Source organism: Atta colombica, unplaced genomic scaffold, assembly GCF_001594045.1.
Source record: "Atta colombica isolate Treedump-2 unplaced genomic scaffold, Acol1.0 scaffold275, whole genome shotgun sequence".
NCBI classification, from domain to species: Eukaryota; Metazoa; Arthropoda; class Insecta; order Hymenoptera; family Formicidae; genus Atta; species Atta colombica.
The window spans coordinates 24,385-41,034 of NW_017259376.1; the positions used below are offsets into that span (position 1 = coordinate 24,385).

At 33.4% G+C, this 16,650-nt stretch overlaps 1 protein-coding gene across 1 annotated transcript; it reads right to left on the minus strand.

Moving 5' to 3' along the window:
- Positions 1-2,666, minus strand: LOC108689740 (40S ribosomal protein S4). The gene is made up of 6 exons (XM_018196659.1): positions 2,631-2,666; positions 1,548-1,806; positions 1,044-1,141; positions 645-816; positions 430-559; positions 1-358 (listed from the first exon to the last, which is right to left on the minus strand). Exons 1-6 carry the CDS (start codon positions 2,631-2,633, stop codon positions 232-234), a joined length of 789 nt encoding a protein of 262 aa, XP_018052148.1. The 5' UTR covers positions 2,634-2,666; the 3' UTR covers positions 1-231.
- Positions 2,667-16,650: the final 13,984 nt, after the last annotated feature.

Sequence of the window (16,650 nt, forward strand, 5' to 3'; positions counted from 1 at the left end):
TGATGTATGTTTTACATTTAATTTCCTTTTATTAAGCCTTGTTCAACAAAGTGTTTCAAATATTGAATTTGTAAATTTACGCATTTTTAAAGAGATGGGGAAAATGATAATAATTTTGGCATTACGTTATTGTTTTTTAACAATAAATTATTATAATCATCTATAAGAGGATGGAGAGATTTACCAAGTCAATCTCGGTTTATTTCATGTTTTCTTGAAAATGTACATTTATTAATTCACTCCCTTCGCTGCTAATCTCTTATCACGTTCTTCAGCGATCGACAGCTTCACACCCTTATCTCTTGGTAAGCTTACATACGCCTTCGTGCCTTTACCAATGATGAAGACGTTATTCAACCTACACAAACAATTTAAATTATATACAAAGAATAATGCAGATTGAACAACTAAAAATCTTATTTTCAATACCTCGTGGCAAAAGTATGTCCTTGAGCATCTTTTATGTGGCAAATGTCAAAAGAACCAGGATGACGTTCACGACTCACAACAGTACCAACACGACCCAAATTCCTTCCTCCAGTAATCATGCATAAATTGCCTGACAATCAAGCAAAAGAAAATTATGCTCAATATTTTTTTCTCATTAATATTCATATTTCTTCAATTTTATAGCAAATAATTACCAGAATCAAATCTGATGGAATCCAAAATTTTGCTAGTGGCAATGTCAAGATGAATAGTATCATTAACTTTTATAACAGGGTCGGGATATCGAATTGTTCTACCATCATGCGTAACTAAAAACGGTATTCCTTTAGGACCAGTTTGGACGCGCTTTACTTTGCACAATTTGTACTGTAAAATATAACATCATATAGATACATTGTAGATACATAATTTTTGTGCTCTTCTTGGGTAATACAGAAGGAATATGCAACTCAATCTGTGACCAAAATGAAGAACTTGCTTTATTATTGGGCATTTTTTGACTACGATATTCTCGATATTGTAAATACCATAGCTTCGATAAGGCCCCTTTCTATCATTAGATGAAAAGAATATGCAATAATGAAGATAATTACTTTGGCTTCTTCAGCAGTAATACGATGGGTAGTAAAACGTCCTTTAACGTCATAGATCAAGCGGAAAAATTCACCAGTTTTCTCAATTGTAATAACATCTAAAATGAATCATAATGATATTAATCCACACTTGTTTATACTTACATCTATACATAAGCTACAAAATATTTTTGTGCACTTCTTGGGTAATACAGAAAAAATATATAATTCAATCTGTGACCATTATGAAGAACATGCTTTATTATTGGCCATTTTTTGACTATGCTACTCTTGATATTGTAAGTACCATATCTTCGATATAGCCTATTTTCATCAAACATTTTATAACATAAAAACAAAAAAAGTATTGTAACTGATACAGGCTATGATCCACTTAATGCTACAAATGCTTTGAAATTCTTTGCTTAATCAATTAGCAAAATCTTTCTTTTAATTGATTAATTAAAAATCAAAGCGTCTATAGTATTAAGTGGACACTCATAGCAAGATAGCAAAATCACTTACCCATAAAACCAGCAGGATAATTGGGGTCAGTGCGAATCTTTCCATCAACCTTAATCAAACGCTGCATCACGATCTTAGTAACTTCGCAATTTGTCAAGGCATACTTCAATCTATTACGGAGGAAGATAACCAAAGGGAGTGATTCCCTGAGTTTGTGTGGACCAGTAGATGGTCGAGGGGCATACACACCCCCCAGTTTGTCTAACATCCATGCTTTCGGTGCATTAAGACGCTTGAGATGCTTCTTTGGACCACGAGCCTGAAAAAAAATTATATATTAAAAATATTTTTAAATTAAATATAATTAATGATAAAAATTAATAATTATTTTCCCGATTAAAAAATTAATGATATAATTAAAGATTAATAAAATTTAAGTCAAACTTTAATTGGATAAACATAGTATTTTACAATTAAAACTGCAAGATTCATCTGTAATATAAATAATTTTTTCATATAAACACGAAATTATTGCTTTTCTTAATTTTCTTAGGTTTCTCTGATAACCATGATTACAATTTATAGAAACAATTATAGATAATATTTTGCTGAAAAAATTTAAATCTATAATCACAAAATGCAAATATAGAAAACAATTGTCTAAACTAAAATTTCTTAACACAAAAATGTAAAGCTTTAGTTTACATTTTTGTGCTAAAATAAAATTTTTAACCATCCATGCGATTAAAATGAGAAATAATGAACGATGTTTCGTCGTGAAATTTAGGTTAGGTCCAAATTTAAGTTAATTGATACTTATTCCATTTACGTGAGTAAATGGAAATAATTTTAATTTAAACAAAAATATAATTTTTTATGTATCGCTATAAAATAATTTCGATGGAATCATAACACGATAGATTCCATTAAAAAATACCAAGAGATTATCGGAAGGAAATAAAACGAAGCGGTGACACGTCGCAATATCACTGTCGTTTTCACATCACCAGAACGCATTTAATGTTTCATAAATGTACCATCCAACGCACGAAAATGTACACTACCTATTTCTTTCGCATATCAAACAGATTCGCATCGTATACGCGTGATTTAGACAGATTTCGCGATCCCTGACAAACTTACCATCTTGAAACCCTAAGCGGAAAAGACACGAGAATTTGTGTCGCGTGCTCACATCAGAAAAATAAGAAAAAAATGTTTGCGACGCCAATGAACTGCAATGAAACGCAAATGGACGCCAATGCAACAATATGACGACCCAGGACGACGCAACACTAGATGGAGTCCGAACAACCAATGAAATTATCGGAAAAGCGAGAGTCTGGCTACATATGTTTTAAAATTCATCAAATTTATAATTAAAATTAAAATTAAAGGCTTCAAAAATTAAATTTATAAAAGAATATAAAGCCATTGAGAGCCGACACTGTTGTACGTGTGTAATCAAAAATAATGTATATGTCAATCACCAATTACATACGTTTCGATCATAGGATTAGGTTATCTTTAATATAACAAATTATTCATTGGAATCAAAATTGATTGTAACACATTAAGGTAAATGAATCATCGCTAAGCTGTCCAAAATTATTTTTTTATCCAAAATTAAGAAATTCATTATCGTCTGTTGTTAGTTAGATATCTAAATAAGAATTCATTTAAATTGTACTCAACATAACAATGTTATCCGTTATAACGGATATAATACAGTTATAACAATGTCTTGTTTAATGTTAAAAATTTAAACATTGGCCTAGTTTCCATCGAGGATTTAATCTGGATCAAAATGTAAGAATCAACCAATTATAGTCAAGCATTCCTCTGTCGTTCGACTGTAACAGGGGAAGTTCGACTATAGTTGATTGGTTCTTACATTCTGATCCGGTTTAAACCCTTGATGGAAATTAGGTCATTGTCTTGAAATTTTCTTGCCTCTATCCCTTAAGTCGATTTTACATTAGTTGCAAGTTTGTCGATTGCAAATTTGTTGCAACAACCAATCTAAAACTTGCATTTTGAAATCAACACTTTATATTGGCTATCGCAACAAACCAATTAGAACCGGCTTTACAATCAAGATCGAACTCCACACATGGCGAATCGTCGTCCCTGATCGTCGGTAATCCAAGCAGAACAACATACAATAACGTCAAAATGACATTAAAATAAATCGGAAATGATTGAAAAATAACTTACTGATCATTTTGACATCATTTTAATATCATAATGATTTCTTGTTCTGCTTGTAGATGGCTAGGAATGTGTTAATAAAATATTAATAAAATTAATTCCTAAAAAAAAATAATTGTGTATAATGTGTGCATTCTTGCAATAAATATACATCTATAGTACCTATACAATATTAATAAGCTCAGTATTTATCGTGGACAGGTAAGCGTATTAAAGTAAATAGAAATTAATTATTAATCAGTGGTCTAGTTTCTACCGAGGGTTCGAACCGAATCAGAATGCAAGAATCAACCAATTACAGTCGAGTATTCCCCTATTACAGTCAAACGACAGTAATGTAATTTTATTGGTCAAATTTTAATCTCAATTTTCAATGCATAGTGTGATTTCGACTTTAAATATGGCGGATCAATCCTAAACATGGTAGACCAATCAAAAGTTGTTTGAATGGACCAATCTATCATTTGAGGATATTTCGATTGTATATAATTCGTGCCGCAGGATTCAAATAGTCAAGAATTGTGCTCAGCTTAAAATCTAAACTAAAAAAATCTATACTATCTATAGTGTTCTAAACAGCATCAAGCAATAAATGTGAAATGCACCGAGAAATCGCGATTATGTATAATAAATAAGTAGAATGTATAATAAATTTTAATACATTAATGATACATCAATTACAAGAAAAGATATTTTTTCAGAACTGTGCGAAAATTGGAATGTCAAGGACAAGTGCAATCAAAGATGCGTTTCGAAAAAAAAGAGGAAGAGCAAAAAAATAAACGCGAGTTGGTCAAGCGCTCCATTGGTGACGAGTTTCAATGGCGTCGATAAAAGAGCGACCGAGTCGAGGACGGACGAACGGTCAATCGGTCGGTTCTCTCGACGCGGCTGCTAATCGGACTAAAGTTTGAGTCGTCGGTCTCGTCCCCTGTAAAACGCGCGATTGGGACAATATGGCGGAACGCGTATCCGTGCCGGTATTGCTCTGCCTCCCGCAGTGATTTGCGCTTATATCTCAAACTTTCTCGAAGTCGTGAAAACGCGTGCGAAACGCACGCGAGCGCGTACATACGAGTCGCATACACACGCCGTTCGCGTATATTACACACACACAAAATACACACACATACTCATATATATATATATATTTTTTCCTTTTTATTCTCTCTTTCTCAATTCTCGGAAATTGTCCGATCTCGATATATCTGAAACTTCGGATATCTTGCGGTCCCGCGTACCGCGCACGGCGCTTCTCGGCGTCGACCTCGAGTTATTATCGATCAGCGTCCCGTGCCGGTGGCGATGTGCCACCGCGGATGATGGAGCTGACGCTGGCGCGCGACCCTTTCGTCGGCCAGGCTGCGTCCCCGCGACACGTTCGTTTGGTTCATTGCTGAGCAAGTCAAGTGGAAGTGCATCGTTCGACCCGCGGAGAATAATCCGCTACGACGTTTCGTCTCCGCCCGTCCGGTCGCTGTCCGAGGTAAGTCATAAATGCCGTGCCGATGTCGGCAAATATATATTATTACGCGACACGGCAACGCCAAATCGCGGAATTCGTGACTTGAGCCGTCATTAAAATGTCATATTTATACAACGGTTATCCTTTTCCCGGAAGAGAGTTTCTTTATCTTTCTTTTATCGGGTTTACGGTAAGAATGCGATGTGAATATTAATATAAAATTATATGTGAATTGGTCATCGCTAATAAAATGGCACTGGAAAAATCGATTGTACAATCAAAACGCATAGAAATGCAGTCACGACTCTTGTCGATTGGCGTCGTCCATTTAGTTTTATGTATCTTTGTTCATACATCAAACGTTATGAAGAAATGATATGCGCAGGATACATATTCGTTTTGTTTTAATAAGCTTTTATAGTCTCTTTCAAGATAATATTCTACTTAACGTCGACGGATGTTATTACATTGTGTAAATTTTGAACGTGGTCATACATGACATTCTATATGATTATACATGATATTCTTCATGTAAGTCTAATATGCATATATATCTAATTTATATATTTACTCTTTAAAACTTTTAAAATGAATCTCATTAAAAAAAATAAAATTTTATTCTTAATTGAAAACTGAGCCATTCTTTTTCAAGACTTTTTCAATTTTCGCTCTTTGGAGTGAAATTCCACTTAAAAAAAGTTAGAGAATATCTAATATATATATTTAATTTATAATCATATTTTAATATAATATTTAGCATATAATATATTGAATATCCTGTTTACATAAATATATTTTTAATCTATCTCTTAATTATATTTCAAATTTTCTCTCTTTTTTTATCGATAAACATTGCTATTTGCTTTTTTTAAGAATTATATTGGTCAAAGTTATATTTTTTATTTAATATTTTTTACAATTGATAGTAAATAATAAATCGCGCAACTACTAATTAAAAAACAAATACGGACTGGATCCATAAATGCGGCGTATTTTTTTTTAATCTATACATCTTTTATTTACAAATTGACGGACATTGTTATATTAACGCGGTGACGATGAACCCAGTGTTATTTCGATGAGAAGTCGATGATATCGATCGGACGTTTATTCTTTTATAATATCAAAGTTGCTACAAGCGATTGTGTATCGTTTACGCAATAAGCGGGAAATTTCGCGTAGTGTGCACTTTTCCGGAGATATTTCTCGTCGAGCGTTAATCCCGTGACGTAAAATCGATCCGGATCACATCTTCGACTTGGATGCGATTCTGTGTTTCTGCGGCGGTCCGCGGCATTCCTTTCACTTCGCTGACAACTGACATCAACTCGCGTCGATGATTGATAATCCGCGACGACAAAGCACGCAAATTGTTACGACTTCTCTAGGAGATTCGCGCGAGAAAATCATCTCGACTTCCATAGCGTTTTTTTTTGCAAATATTTATGTAGTATATTAACGAGATTGTCGGAATTTATTGATTTTTGACAAAAAAATAAAAGAGTAATAAAACATTTCTTGGATTCTTAATATCTTTAAAATAAATATGAATAATAAGATTCTTAATAATTAGATTAAAAATAAGATTCTTATTGTTTAAAATAAATATTAATAATAAGAAAAGACTGCTGAGAGCAACATCGCAATTATTATTAGCGTGTACAATTTTAAACATTTACGTGTATTTACTCAAGTGTCTTCACTACATGATTTCTTCATAAGACTTGCACGAAAATATTTCGACTTTATTTAATAGTTTATTAACTTTATTTAATTTATACACTCGATAACCTTAAGAAAGATATAAAAATTTTCTCTTCGCGATCTTGATTGCTATGGTATTTTTATGCTACGCAAATAATATCTCCGATGTTAATAATTTTAAGCTGAATTTTTACCATTTCGTCACATGTTTGAATTTAAAAATCGCTTTATAACCACTCGTAATAATTTACGAGCGACGGTTTAGAAAATAAAGAAAATAAAAAGGAAGCGAGAAATGACTAAAATTCTAAACACAAAAAAATTCTCGCAAATACATTTTATTATAATGCAGAAAATTCAATTCTATTCTCAATAAGCTCAACGCTTTCTTTTCATCAGGAGAGGTAAGAAGAAAAGTTGATCCGACGTTATTTTTCTTGCTTCTCTAACGAACAATCGTAGATATTGATTAGAGAAAAATAATAGAACGTTCAAAAGACTCGCGCCCGTTCGATGTTGATAAATGCCGAGTAATCTCGCGCGTTCGTACCTCATTATCTTGCATCGCGAGGCATCAAGTATTATACAATCGATAAATACCTGTAGTACGAAAAGTTCGCTATTCAAGTGACGGCATATGTATGCATGCATATGCACGGATATGTATGCTCGCTAGTTTACGTGATATGCGCAACGTTGCATGCGGGGTCATTGTCCGCACGTGTTCTATTCCCATCACTAATACATTCGCTGACAAGGAGCGGCAAAGTGCGCTTCGGGGTGAAACGAGGTGTTTTTTTCGTGAATATGTAACACCGTAACACACACACACACACACACACACATATACACGCGCGCGCGCGCGCGCGGGCGCGCGTCAGCGCGAGATACAAGAAAAATTGCGGAAAATTACGTGATTAAATTATATTTTTTTATTTATTAACATCTACCAAATTAACATCGCAAAATAACGATTAAATTATTGAAGTATTAATAAAAAATTAACGAAAAAATGTCGTCGCGTATCGCAAATTGTAAAACTGTTTGCGTAACACCTGTTTTCTTTGTACATACTGAAATACGCATAGTCGTTATGACCCTTTTTTTCTCGATGATGGAAGAATTTTACAAGCGTTATTCTATATTTATTTATTGATTAGCTATAATTCATTCAAGACAACAATTTTTGTATGTCAAGTAATATTTTTGAACATTTCTCATGATTTTATTTTTTACTATAAATTATTATTTATATTGTTTACGAGCGAAAAATTTTTGCTCTTTTCTTCCACAGCTTGATGAGAAAATTATCTAACTTTAATCAAATGTGTTTTGAAACATTTCGGAATTATAATAATAGTTATCTATAATATTAAGATTCGCATCTCTCAATCTTTATAAGTTGATTATATTCTGAAATTTCGAAAATTTCTTAGTATTCTTGCGATATTTTATATGTCAAATTTTATCAAACAATTCCCAATCATTGTTATTTTTTATTACTATAAATTATTATTTACGAGCGAAAACTATTACTCTTTTTATAATTGATATAATTTGACAAGAAAATTATCCAAGAATGACTTTGATAAAATATGTTTTGAGACTCGAAATTATAATTAATATGTATTAATTAATAAGTCGCATCAATCTTTATTGGTGGATTATATTCTGAAATCTATAAAATTTCTCGCGATGTTTTTTGCGATATTTTCGTTAGAAGCTGGAATAAAAAGAGAATGTGAAAGGCGATAAAACCCCAGGAAATATTACGCAGCGCAAAAGCATTGCTGCGTATATAGAATCCCAGAATGGTGAGGGAAGTGAAGTCACTTCATTCATGGGATTCGTTGGCTTTAATGGGGTCTCGAGGACGAACAGGGAGGGCCGGGAATCCCTTCCTGCGGGGAAAGGATTTGAAGTTGAAGGTCACGCATCCCCTCGCGAAAAGTTACGCACTTTCGAATGCAATCGATGCCGTTGCACAGAGAATTGCGCTTGAAATGTACGTCTATGATGCAAAAACGTTACGTAACTTGAACCATAAAAAGCAGAGAGCTCTTTAATATTATTCAATAAATTGATGAAAGATTCGGAATGTTGGAATCTCGGTTGGAATTCTACAAGAAATTTTCATAAATCAATTCAAAAGACAAGAAATTTATGATTAATTGGGAAAATATGACTTTTATAACTATGCATTCGTATAAATTTAATCTTTGAATCGTGAGGAAATTGTAAAGTGATTAAATGAATAAGTGATTAATAATAATTGTATTCATCAGTTAATTAATTAAATTATACATTTTTTTCGAACGATTAGGATTTTATATTCAAGCGATTAAGATAATTCGTAAGCGAAATTTCCTGTTTCAATCTTCACTTTTTTGAATTAAATTATTATATAACTTCTACTTTACATAAATCATAAAAGTATGAGTATAAAAAGTAAGTCGGCAAGTAAAGTCGAAAGTAGGAATCTTAAAAGTCATTTTTTTAAGATTTTTATGCAAATAATACACTTTATATATTTGAAAAAATTACTTTACGATCTTCACAGACAGAAATATACAGAAAGATATTTTTAACATCTCGAAATATTTATATTACAATATTTATAGCTTTTTGCCCCGTGAATACTGTATGAAATATATCATAATTTTTTCGTATTTTCAACGTAAATACAAGGAATCGTCGGAAGTATATTTTAGTATATTTTAGGACGCGTGAGGCGGGCAAATAATCAATGGAAAATGAAAATAAAGAACGATAAATATAAATGTGAATTCGCTGGAATATAACGTACGAAGCGGTATAATTTCAAGCGTTAACGTCAATTATGATTTCGAAATAGCGAATCACTCTGGTGACTATTGCATTTGCGTGCGTTTTGACTTCAGTATATCGGTTAAGACGTAAATCGTTTCGACCGTTTCGTGTTCGAAAGTATCATATTACAGAAATGAAGCGTAGTAAGCATCGTCCTTCCACTACTCATCGTTTCCTTGCATGCCCTTTCACTCTCCTCACAATAGGGAGAAATGCTTACATTATGCATTTCTATCGGGTGGATTCGTGTTGCTGTTTACCCACATACGCGCGTATAATCGTCAACAAACCTTCGGGCAATCCTCCGCGACCAGCGGCCTTTTGTCTCTCCTCCCCCTCCTCCTTTTTCTCCTTCTCTCTCCTTCCCCCCTTCGATCTCTCAATCCCTTCTTGGCTCGTTTAGACTTTCAATCCCTCTCTCCTTCTACCCCTTCATCTGTCCTCCTCCACCTCGCGATTCACGTGACCGGGACAGTCTATTGATTCCTCGAGGGTAGTGCATGCGCCCTCGTGCACGCGATCTCTGCTGTCAAGGGGTTTGTACGCGTTGGAGGGGACCAGTTTGGTGGAAGTCTCGGTAGAGGGGATGCCGGTGAGGGTAGAAGCGGGATAGTCGGGGGACGTAGGACGTCGAGAAAGAGACGGAGAGAAGGAGAAAGAAAGGGAAAGATAGTGATAGAAACTGAACGTAGTCAGGTTTTATGTATTTTTATGGTGATGGTACACTTTTATGATAGAATGAAATAAGTAATCGCTGAAGCAGAATCTAAAAAATTGTAGGCGTTACGAATAAAATAAATATTATATAATGGCGGTTCAAACACACGTATTGTAAGCAGTTTTATTTAAAATATCGCATAAATATTTTATTTGCTGGATTTTTACGCTATTTTATAGATTGAGTATTTTTATATTGATTATCTAAATAAATTAGAGAGCTTAATTAAATTGGAATCAATGTGCAATTTTCGAAATTTTAAAAATCTCCTTTAAATACAAAATTGTTACACAATTCAATAATAACATTTTAAAATAAATACTTTTTTGCGACCAATATTTTAAACATTATTATTGTCTACTGTTTTAAGTGAAAATTATTGATTTAGCTGACAATATATTTTATTTTTCGAATCTGCCTTTTAACGAAATAAACAGGACATAAATATCAAAAGCTTCTGAGCTTTTCCTGCATTTATAATTATCGCAGTTGCTATTATTTTTTTTTGTCACTATTTCATTGATTTACATTTCTTACCCAATATTCATTTGTCTTTAAAACTTCTTAACGTCGACCTGAATTTTGCAATTTTTTGGCAATTTTTGTCTCGCTCTCTCTCTTTCTCTCTCTCTCTCACTTTCTCTGCCAAGCTTTTTAATATCAGTAACGAGTTAAGAAGAGTCCATTTGATGATCGAGTACAAATCCAAAAAATTTAATCGGATTCGTCGTACTCGACGTAAAATTCGAGAATTCCCTCAATCCCCATTGCCGACGGGGGGGGGGGGGGGGGGGGTGGCGTATTCAAGCGCTAGTGAGGCGGTCAGGGGTTGCGAGGAGGTGGATTGCGAGGAGGAGGGTTGCGAGGAGGAGGGTTGCGAGGAGGAGAGTAGTGATGAAGGACGGTGGATGGCGAGAGAAAGAGAGAGGGTTACCGAGGATCGCGGCGGAGACTCAGTCTCATTTGTGTGACGTCTGTGTCGCGGTCAGCCTCATCTTTTTCGGTCGGTCATCATGACTTCCTTTATCCCGCATATCATCAGGTACAATCGACATTGACATAACGACTCGCGTTGCGTATTCAAGTGCGTATCTCATCTCGAAATCACATCTCAATCGAACGCATCTAAATGCATCTTCGATTCAGCGCTTATTCATGAAAAAACATTATTCCTTAAATTTGCGTCATTAATTATTTAAGATTTATTGCGCACAGAGAATTTCACTGTGGATAAGTTTGATATTTCAGTGGATGGTATATTGACTGTCATGCGCAAGAAATAATTTCTGTGAACTAAATTGAGAGCGGAACTTTGCGTTCTTTTGCGCGTCAGTGCGCAAGATGGTGAATTCGAAATGGTAAAGTAAACGGTGATCTTTGTTTGTCTCTTTTGTTATTATAATTCACAGTGCTTACGTGTCGTCACTATTCGAAAATACTGTCCTTAATTATTAATCTTTTATTTCTGTGCACACGCTAAGGCAATTGATTTATTTAATTTATTAATTCCAATGTAATTTTAACGCTTTAAGAGAAAATTTTATATTCCAAAATTAATTTATGAAATTCTTCAAAAAAAAACTGGGTTTTATTCTAGACCGATGTTTCTGGATAGAGTTTGTAGAGGGTGGTTTCTGTCTATGTTTACCACCGCGATCGAGCGACGCAGTTTCGCGAATTCGCGAAGCTAACAACATTAATTGATTTTAATCACAATTAACGCTCCTTTTCTCGCGAATTCAGATGACGAATGATTTAGTACTCGTTCGTGTTAAATGCGGTTGATTTCGGCGAAAATTAAGTCACTACTACAAGCGAATACAGTTTGATATCGACAACTGCGCAAAAGGCTGAAATTGGTGTTAAGTGTAGAAAAGCTTGCTGATGCAGCTGTGCAAGCTATACGTAAATTAAAAATTGGTCAGCTGCATTTGACATATTCTTCATCTTTCTGTCGATATTGCAGATAGAATTATAATATAACTACAATTATGACATGTGTGCACACATACACACACACACACACACACACACACACACACACACTTTTTATATAGAGTTATGATGTGAAAAAAATTATTTTTCTATTAATTTTCTTCGCTTACAAATAAAAAACTATATTTTATAAATAGAAATACAATTAATTTTTATATAATAATCGAATCGTCTGATGACGTCGTTCTTGTATTCGAATCGAAAGTGAATCAATCTAGAGAGATGTACTCTCGAGATAGCAGAAGTAAGAAATATTTCTTTACTTTGTTGTCATTACGTATTTCGGTAATGGCAAAGCAAGTCAAGTGAAATCGCGCAAGCGGAAGTGACTATGGATCGTTATATCACTTGTCGCTGCATTGAAATTTGTGTTTTGTCGCGTGAAATTAAATGACCTCGATACAACGTCCATTAACCCGGAAAGGCTATAAGAAGGAGGTACCGTCTAGAGGCAGATTCCGCGAAGTATCCGTACGTTTTATGCAAATATATGAGAAGGGGTGAAAGCTCTTTAGAAGGAATTTCTTTCATATACATATACATATAATACCCGTTTCTACTAACTGTAGATTAACTTTAATTTCGGTTCAACTTTTGCTTTTTATCTTTTTTTAATTCTTAGGACTAAATGAAAAGAATTAGAGAGAGAGAGAGAGAGAGAGAGAGTTAATTTACCAAGATTAAAAATGAACTACATTAGTAGTAACAGGCATTATAAGTATTTAAGAGCAAAAAAAGAAGCCTTATCTCGAAGAACGTGCAAATACGCGACAACGAAATTCCATCGATCCGATGGAATTCGATTTCTTCTCTATGGTTACATAAAAATGTGCGGTTGTTGCTAAGCGCAACGTGCTCCCGCCGCCCTCTTCTTTTTCACCAAGACGCAGGTGCAAGAATCGTGGCACAATGAACTATAAAAATGAAATGTGAGGGTGTAAGAAATAAAAAGCAAGGGAAAAAATATCAAATTATACATATAAGCATTGTATAAAATTCTCAAAGGTACAATATATATCTAGTGTATCAGAAACTAAAGTACTATCATTAAGTCCGTAATAACTCCATGTAATTAGTAAATTTATAATCTAGATTCACTTATCTTTTGCTTTTCAAGATTTACAAAATCCGTGTAAAATATCCACTTACGAAATCTTCCTTAAATTCCCTTTTATATATTTCTCACAGAAACGCAAAATCCGCCTTGTAAAATAGCTCTACGGATTACGGACTTAAGGCAGAAGTCCTGAATTTGAAACGCGAATAAACAAGTCGCGTGTGTTTCCTCCCTCACATTTAATTCCTTATATCTTTTGTGAGGAAATAAGAAACGAATGCGAAGATTATTTGTCCTGTTGCCTCGAACATATGATTTTGTGGGTTATGCAAACAGGTACATCTCGTTTGATCGTCATGTCATTGCCAGGAGAACGCCGGCTCTTCCGTTGTACAAAATTAAACGCTCATTCCATTTACCCTCGCAGGAAATATCGATCGCAGACACCCTACACGAGCATGCACCGCTGAGCTGATGCACGCGCGATATCTCGCGTTCGAGCGAATCGATCGTCCGCGCACGAATCTTTCCACTATGCAATTTTCCACTGGGTGCATTAGGTCAGTGTTCTCAAGCGAATTTCTCGTCTTATATAAAACGTCGATAATATTTAATGTCGAAAAATTATTAAAATATTCAAAAGATCGATTTGTTTTCCGACTAATTATTTTTTTGCTTGTAAGAATCTAAAATGTACTGAAGTATTCTGTATGTACATTCTATGCTTTAAAAGAGATTTAGTTGATTTGATTTTCTTAAAATTTATTAAAATTGATCGTCTTTATGTTTTGTATTTACCGATATAATGCTCACAGTGCAATTTGTTGACTGCGAAGCTCGATTACCTACGTACGAAGACATGGTTGTCAATTTTCGCTGTGTCTTTGAATCAGAATCTTATTTGTCTTGTCTTATTTGTCGAAGGTGTTCTCTACGGAGAGTAAGCATAGAAACAAACAGTCACATTTTGCTGATACTGCATTGCTATTATGGATGCAATATCATTGAATTAAGTAAATATGTTGTACATTTGCGAGTTTCTGTATCAATATGGTGCATACGAAGTTGGATGAAGAGTGACGCAGGTAACTCTTTCCTGTAATTTGCGAGCGCTGTACATACAACAATACATAAGATTTATGGATGATTCATAGATTGCAGGATTTTGTCAATATTACTCTTTTTATTGCTTTAAGGTTCGATCTTGAAGATAATTTAAATGAGCATTAAATGGACCATTATGTAACATTATTAAACTCGCCGAACGCATTTTCTGCGTAATTATTCATGAAAATTAAATTTTGTTTCACACGTAACGTGATTGTCAAAATGTGAGAGAGTTTAGAGAATCACGCGCAAAAGCGAGGCGACTTACGCAAATTTCATTTTCACTCGACTGTATGTAAGTTGCTCGAGAAATCTCTCGTGTCGTTTCGAAACTCTGCATCGCAGAAAAGGAAATAAAAGACAATATTGAGAATTTATTTGAGAATCATCAATTTTTCTAGAAATTTTTATAAAAGAAAATATTATAAATCTTAGGTCCCTTTGAAAATAAAATGGCTATGTGATTGAGCCAATAAAACATTCACTTCAAGACTTTAAGGGAAAAGATATTTCATATATAATATAAAATATTATAAAATAATTTAATAATCACAACGAAGCATTCTAATTAATAATAATTTGATTTTTAAATAAATCATGTTACTTAAATTAATAGAATATTTAAATAAAATTATTTGATATATAAATATTAAACTCTTGTGAAATTTATTTTATTTGTATCTGCTAAAATAAATCAAATTAAAATTTTACTCAAGAATTTCTGTATTTCATAACACAAAAATATACTTACAGAAATATCTTTAAGATAACAATCGATTACAGTTGCCGTCAAGTTGCGATGACGAGTGTTGCAAATCGAATGAATATTAATTAAATTAAATTCGAGTACTACGGGCGTTAATTAATTCGTAAGCTGTCGTGTGTGCTGAAAAGTTTGATAGCTACAATTAATTACACTCTTCTGCTGCAAAATGCATTAACGTCGACTCCTCGTGTATATCTCTGTAAAATCGTAGTGCCCATGATTCTCGCTTCATACGATAATAAAATGTATCAATGTAAATTTGACAGAAGTTTGATTTATCTAGAAGTCTTCCATATAAATATATTATTATTACATATCGCTAATATAATCAATACATGTTTAATCAATTTCTTTATCGTTGGGTTAATTAAAGCGCAGATTTAAATAATCTTTTAAGCCTCTTGCGTCACGAGAAAATTATTTCTAGCTGCAGAAAAGTCGATAAGACGTATTTCTCGATTTTCTTCTCAATTGCGATGTATATTTTTCAAAGATAGTCATAGTCCACGGAGACCGTACACGTTAAACGAATCAGTGGACATAATCAAATTGGAGCGTGTTACGTGTCAGGATTAGTTGTGATCTTATGGCTTCCACGAGTACAAAACATGAAGAACGAATCTATTTATTATCTCTAATTTTTATAGTTTATTATTCTTACAAAACAGGCATAAGGAAAATATTTATAAAAATTGACAAATATTTTTTAGAACAAAATACATATGGTATGAGTTCATTTTGTTATGTGTCAAATAATTCTATTGGGTCCGGAAAGTTCGTGCCGCAAAAGATTTAAATTTAATAAATGAAATTAAAAATTTAAATCTTCTGCGTTTCAATTTTCCTTCAAAATCAGCACGAACTTTCCGGACGACCCAATATCTTCTAAAAATAGATATCAATGAAAAAAATCATCTGATGAGACATTGTAATGTGAATTGTATCGTGTTCAATTATTGATTGTGTATTCACCAGTTAAATGCGAATGACCTGTTATGCTTGTCAAATAATATATGCATAACGTAATTATGCATGTGCTGCACATGCAAAAATAGCACGATAGCCTTATACATATAAATTATTATTTAAATATATATCATATCGTCAGGAGCTATTATTATAGCTTGTTATTATTATAATATTAATACTAAACGGATTAACATCAAGTTAACACAGAATGGATTAAATTAATATCAGACTAAAAATCAAATCAGCCTAATACTTTTCACGCGAGTAAAATCATGATCTAAAAAATAGTTTACATTAAATACAGTTAGTTTATACAATATTAAATATATATATATATATATA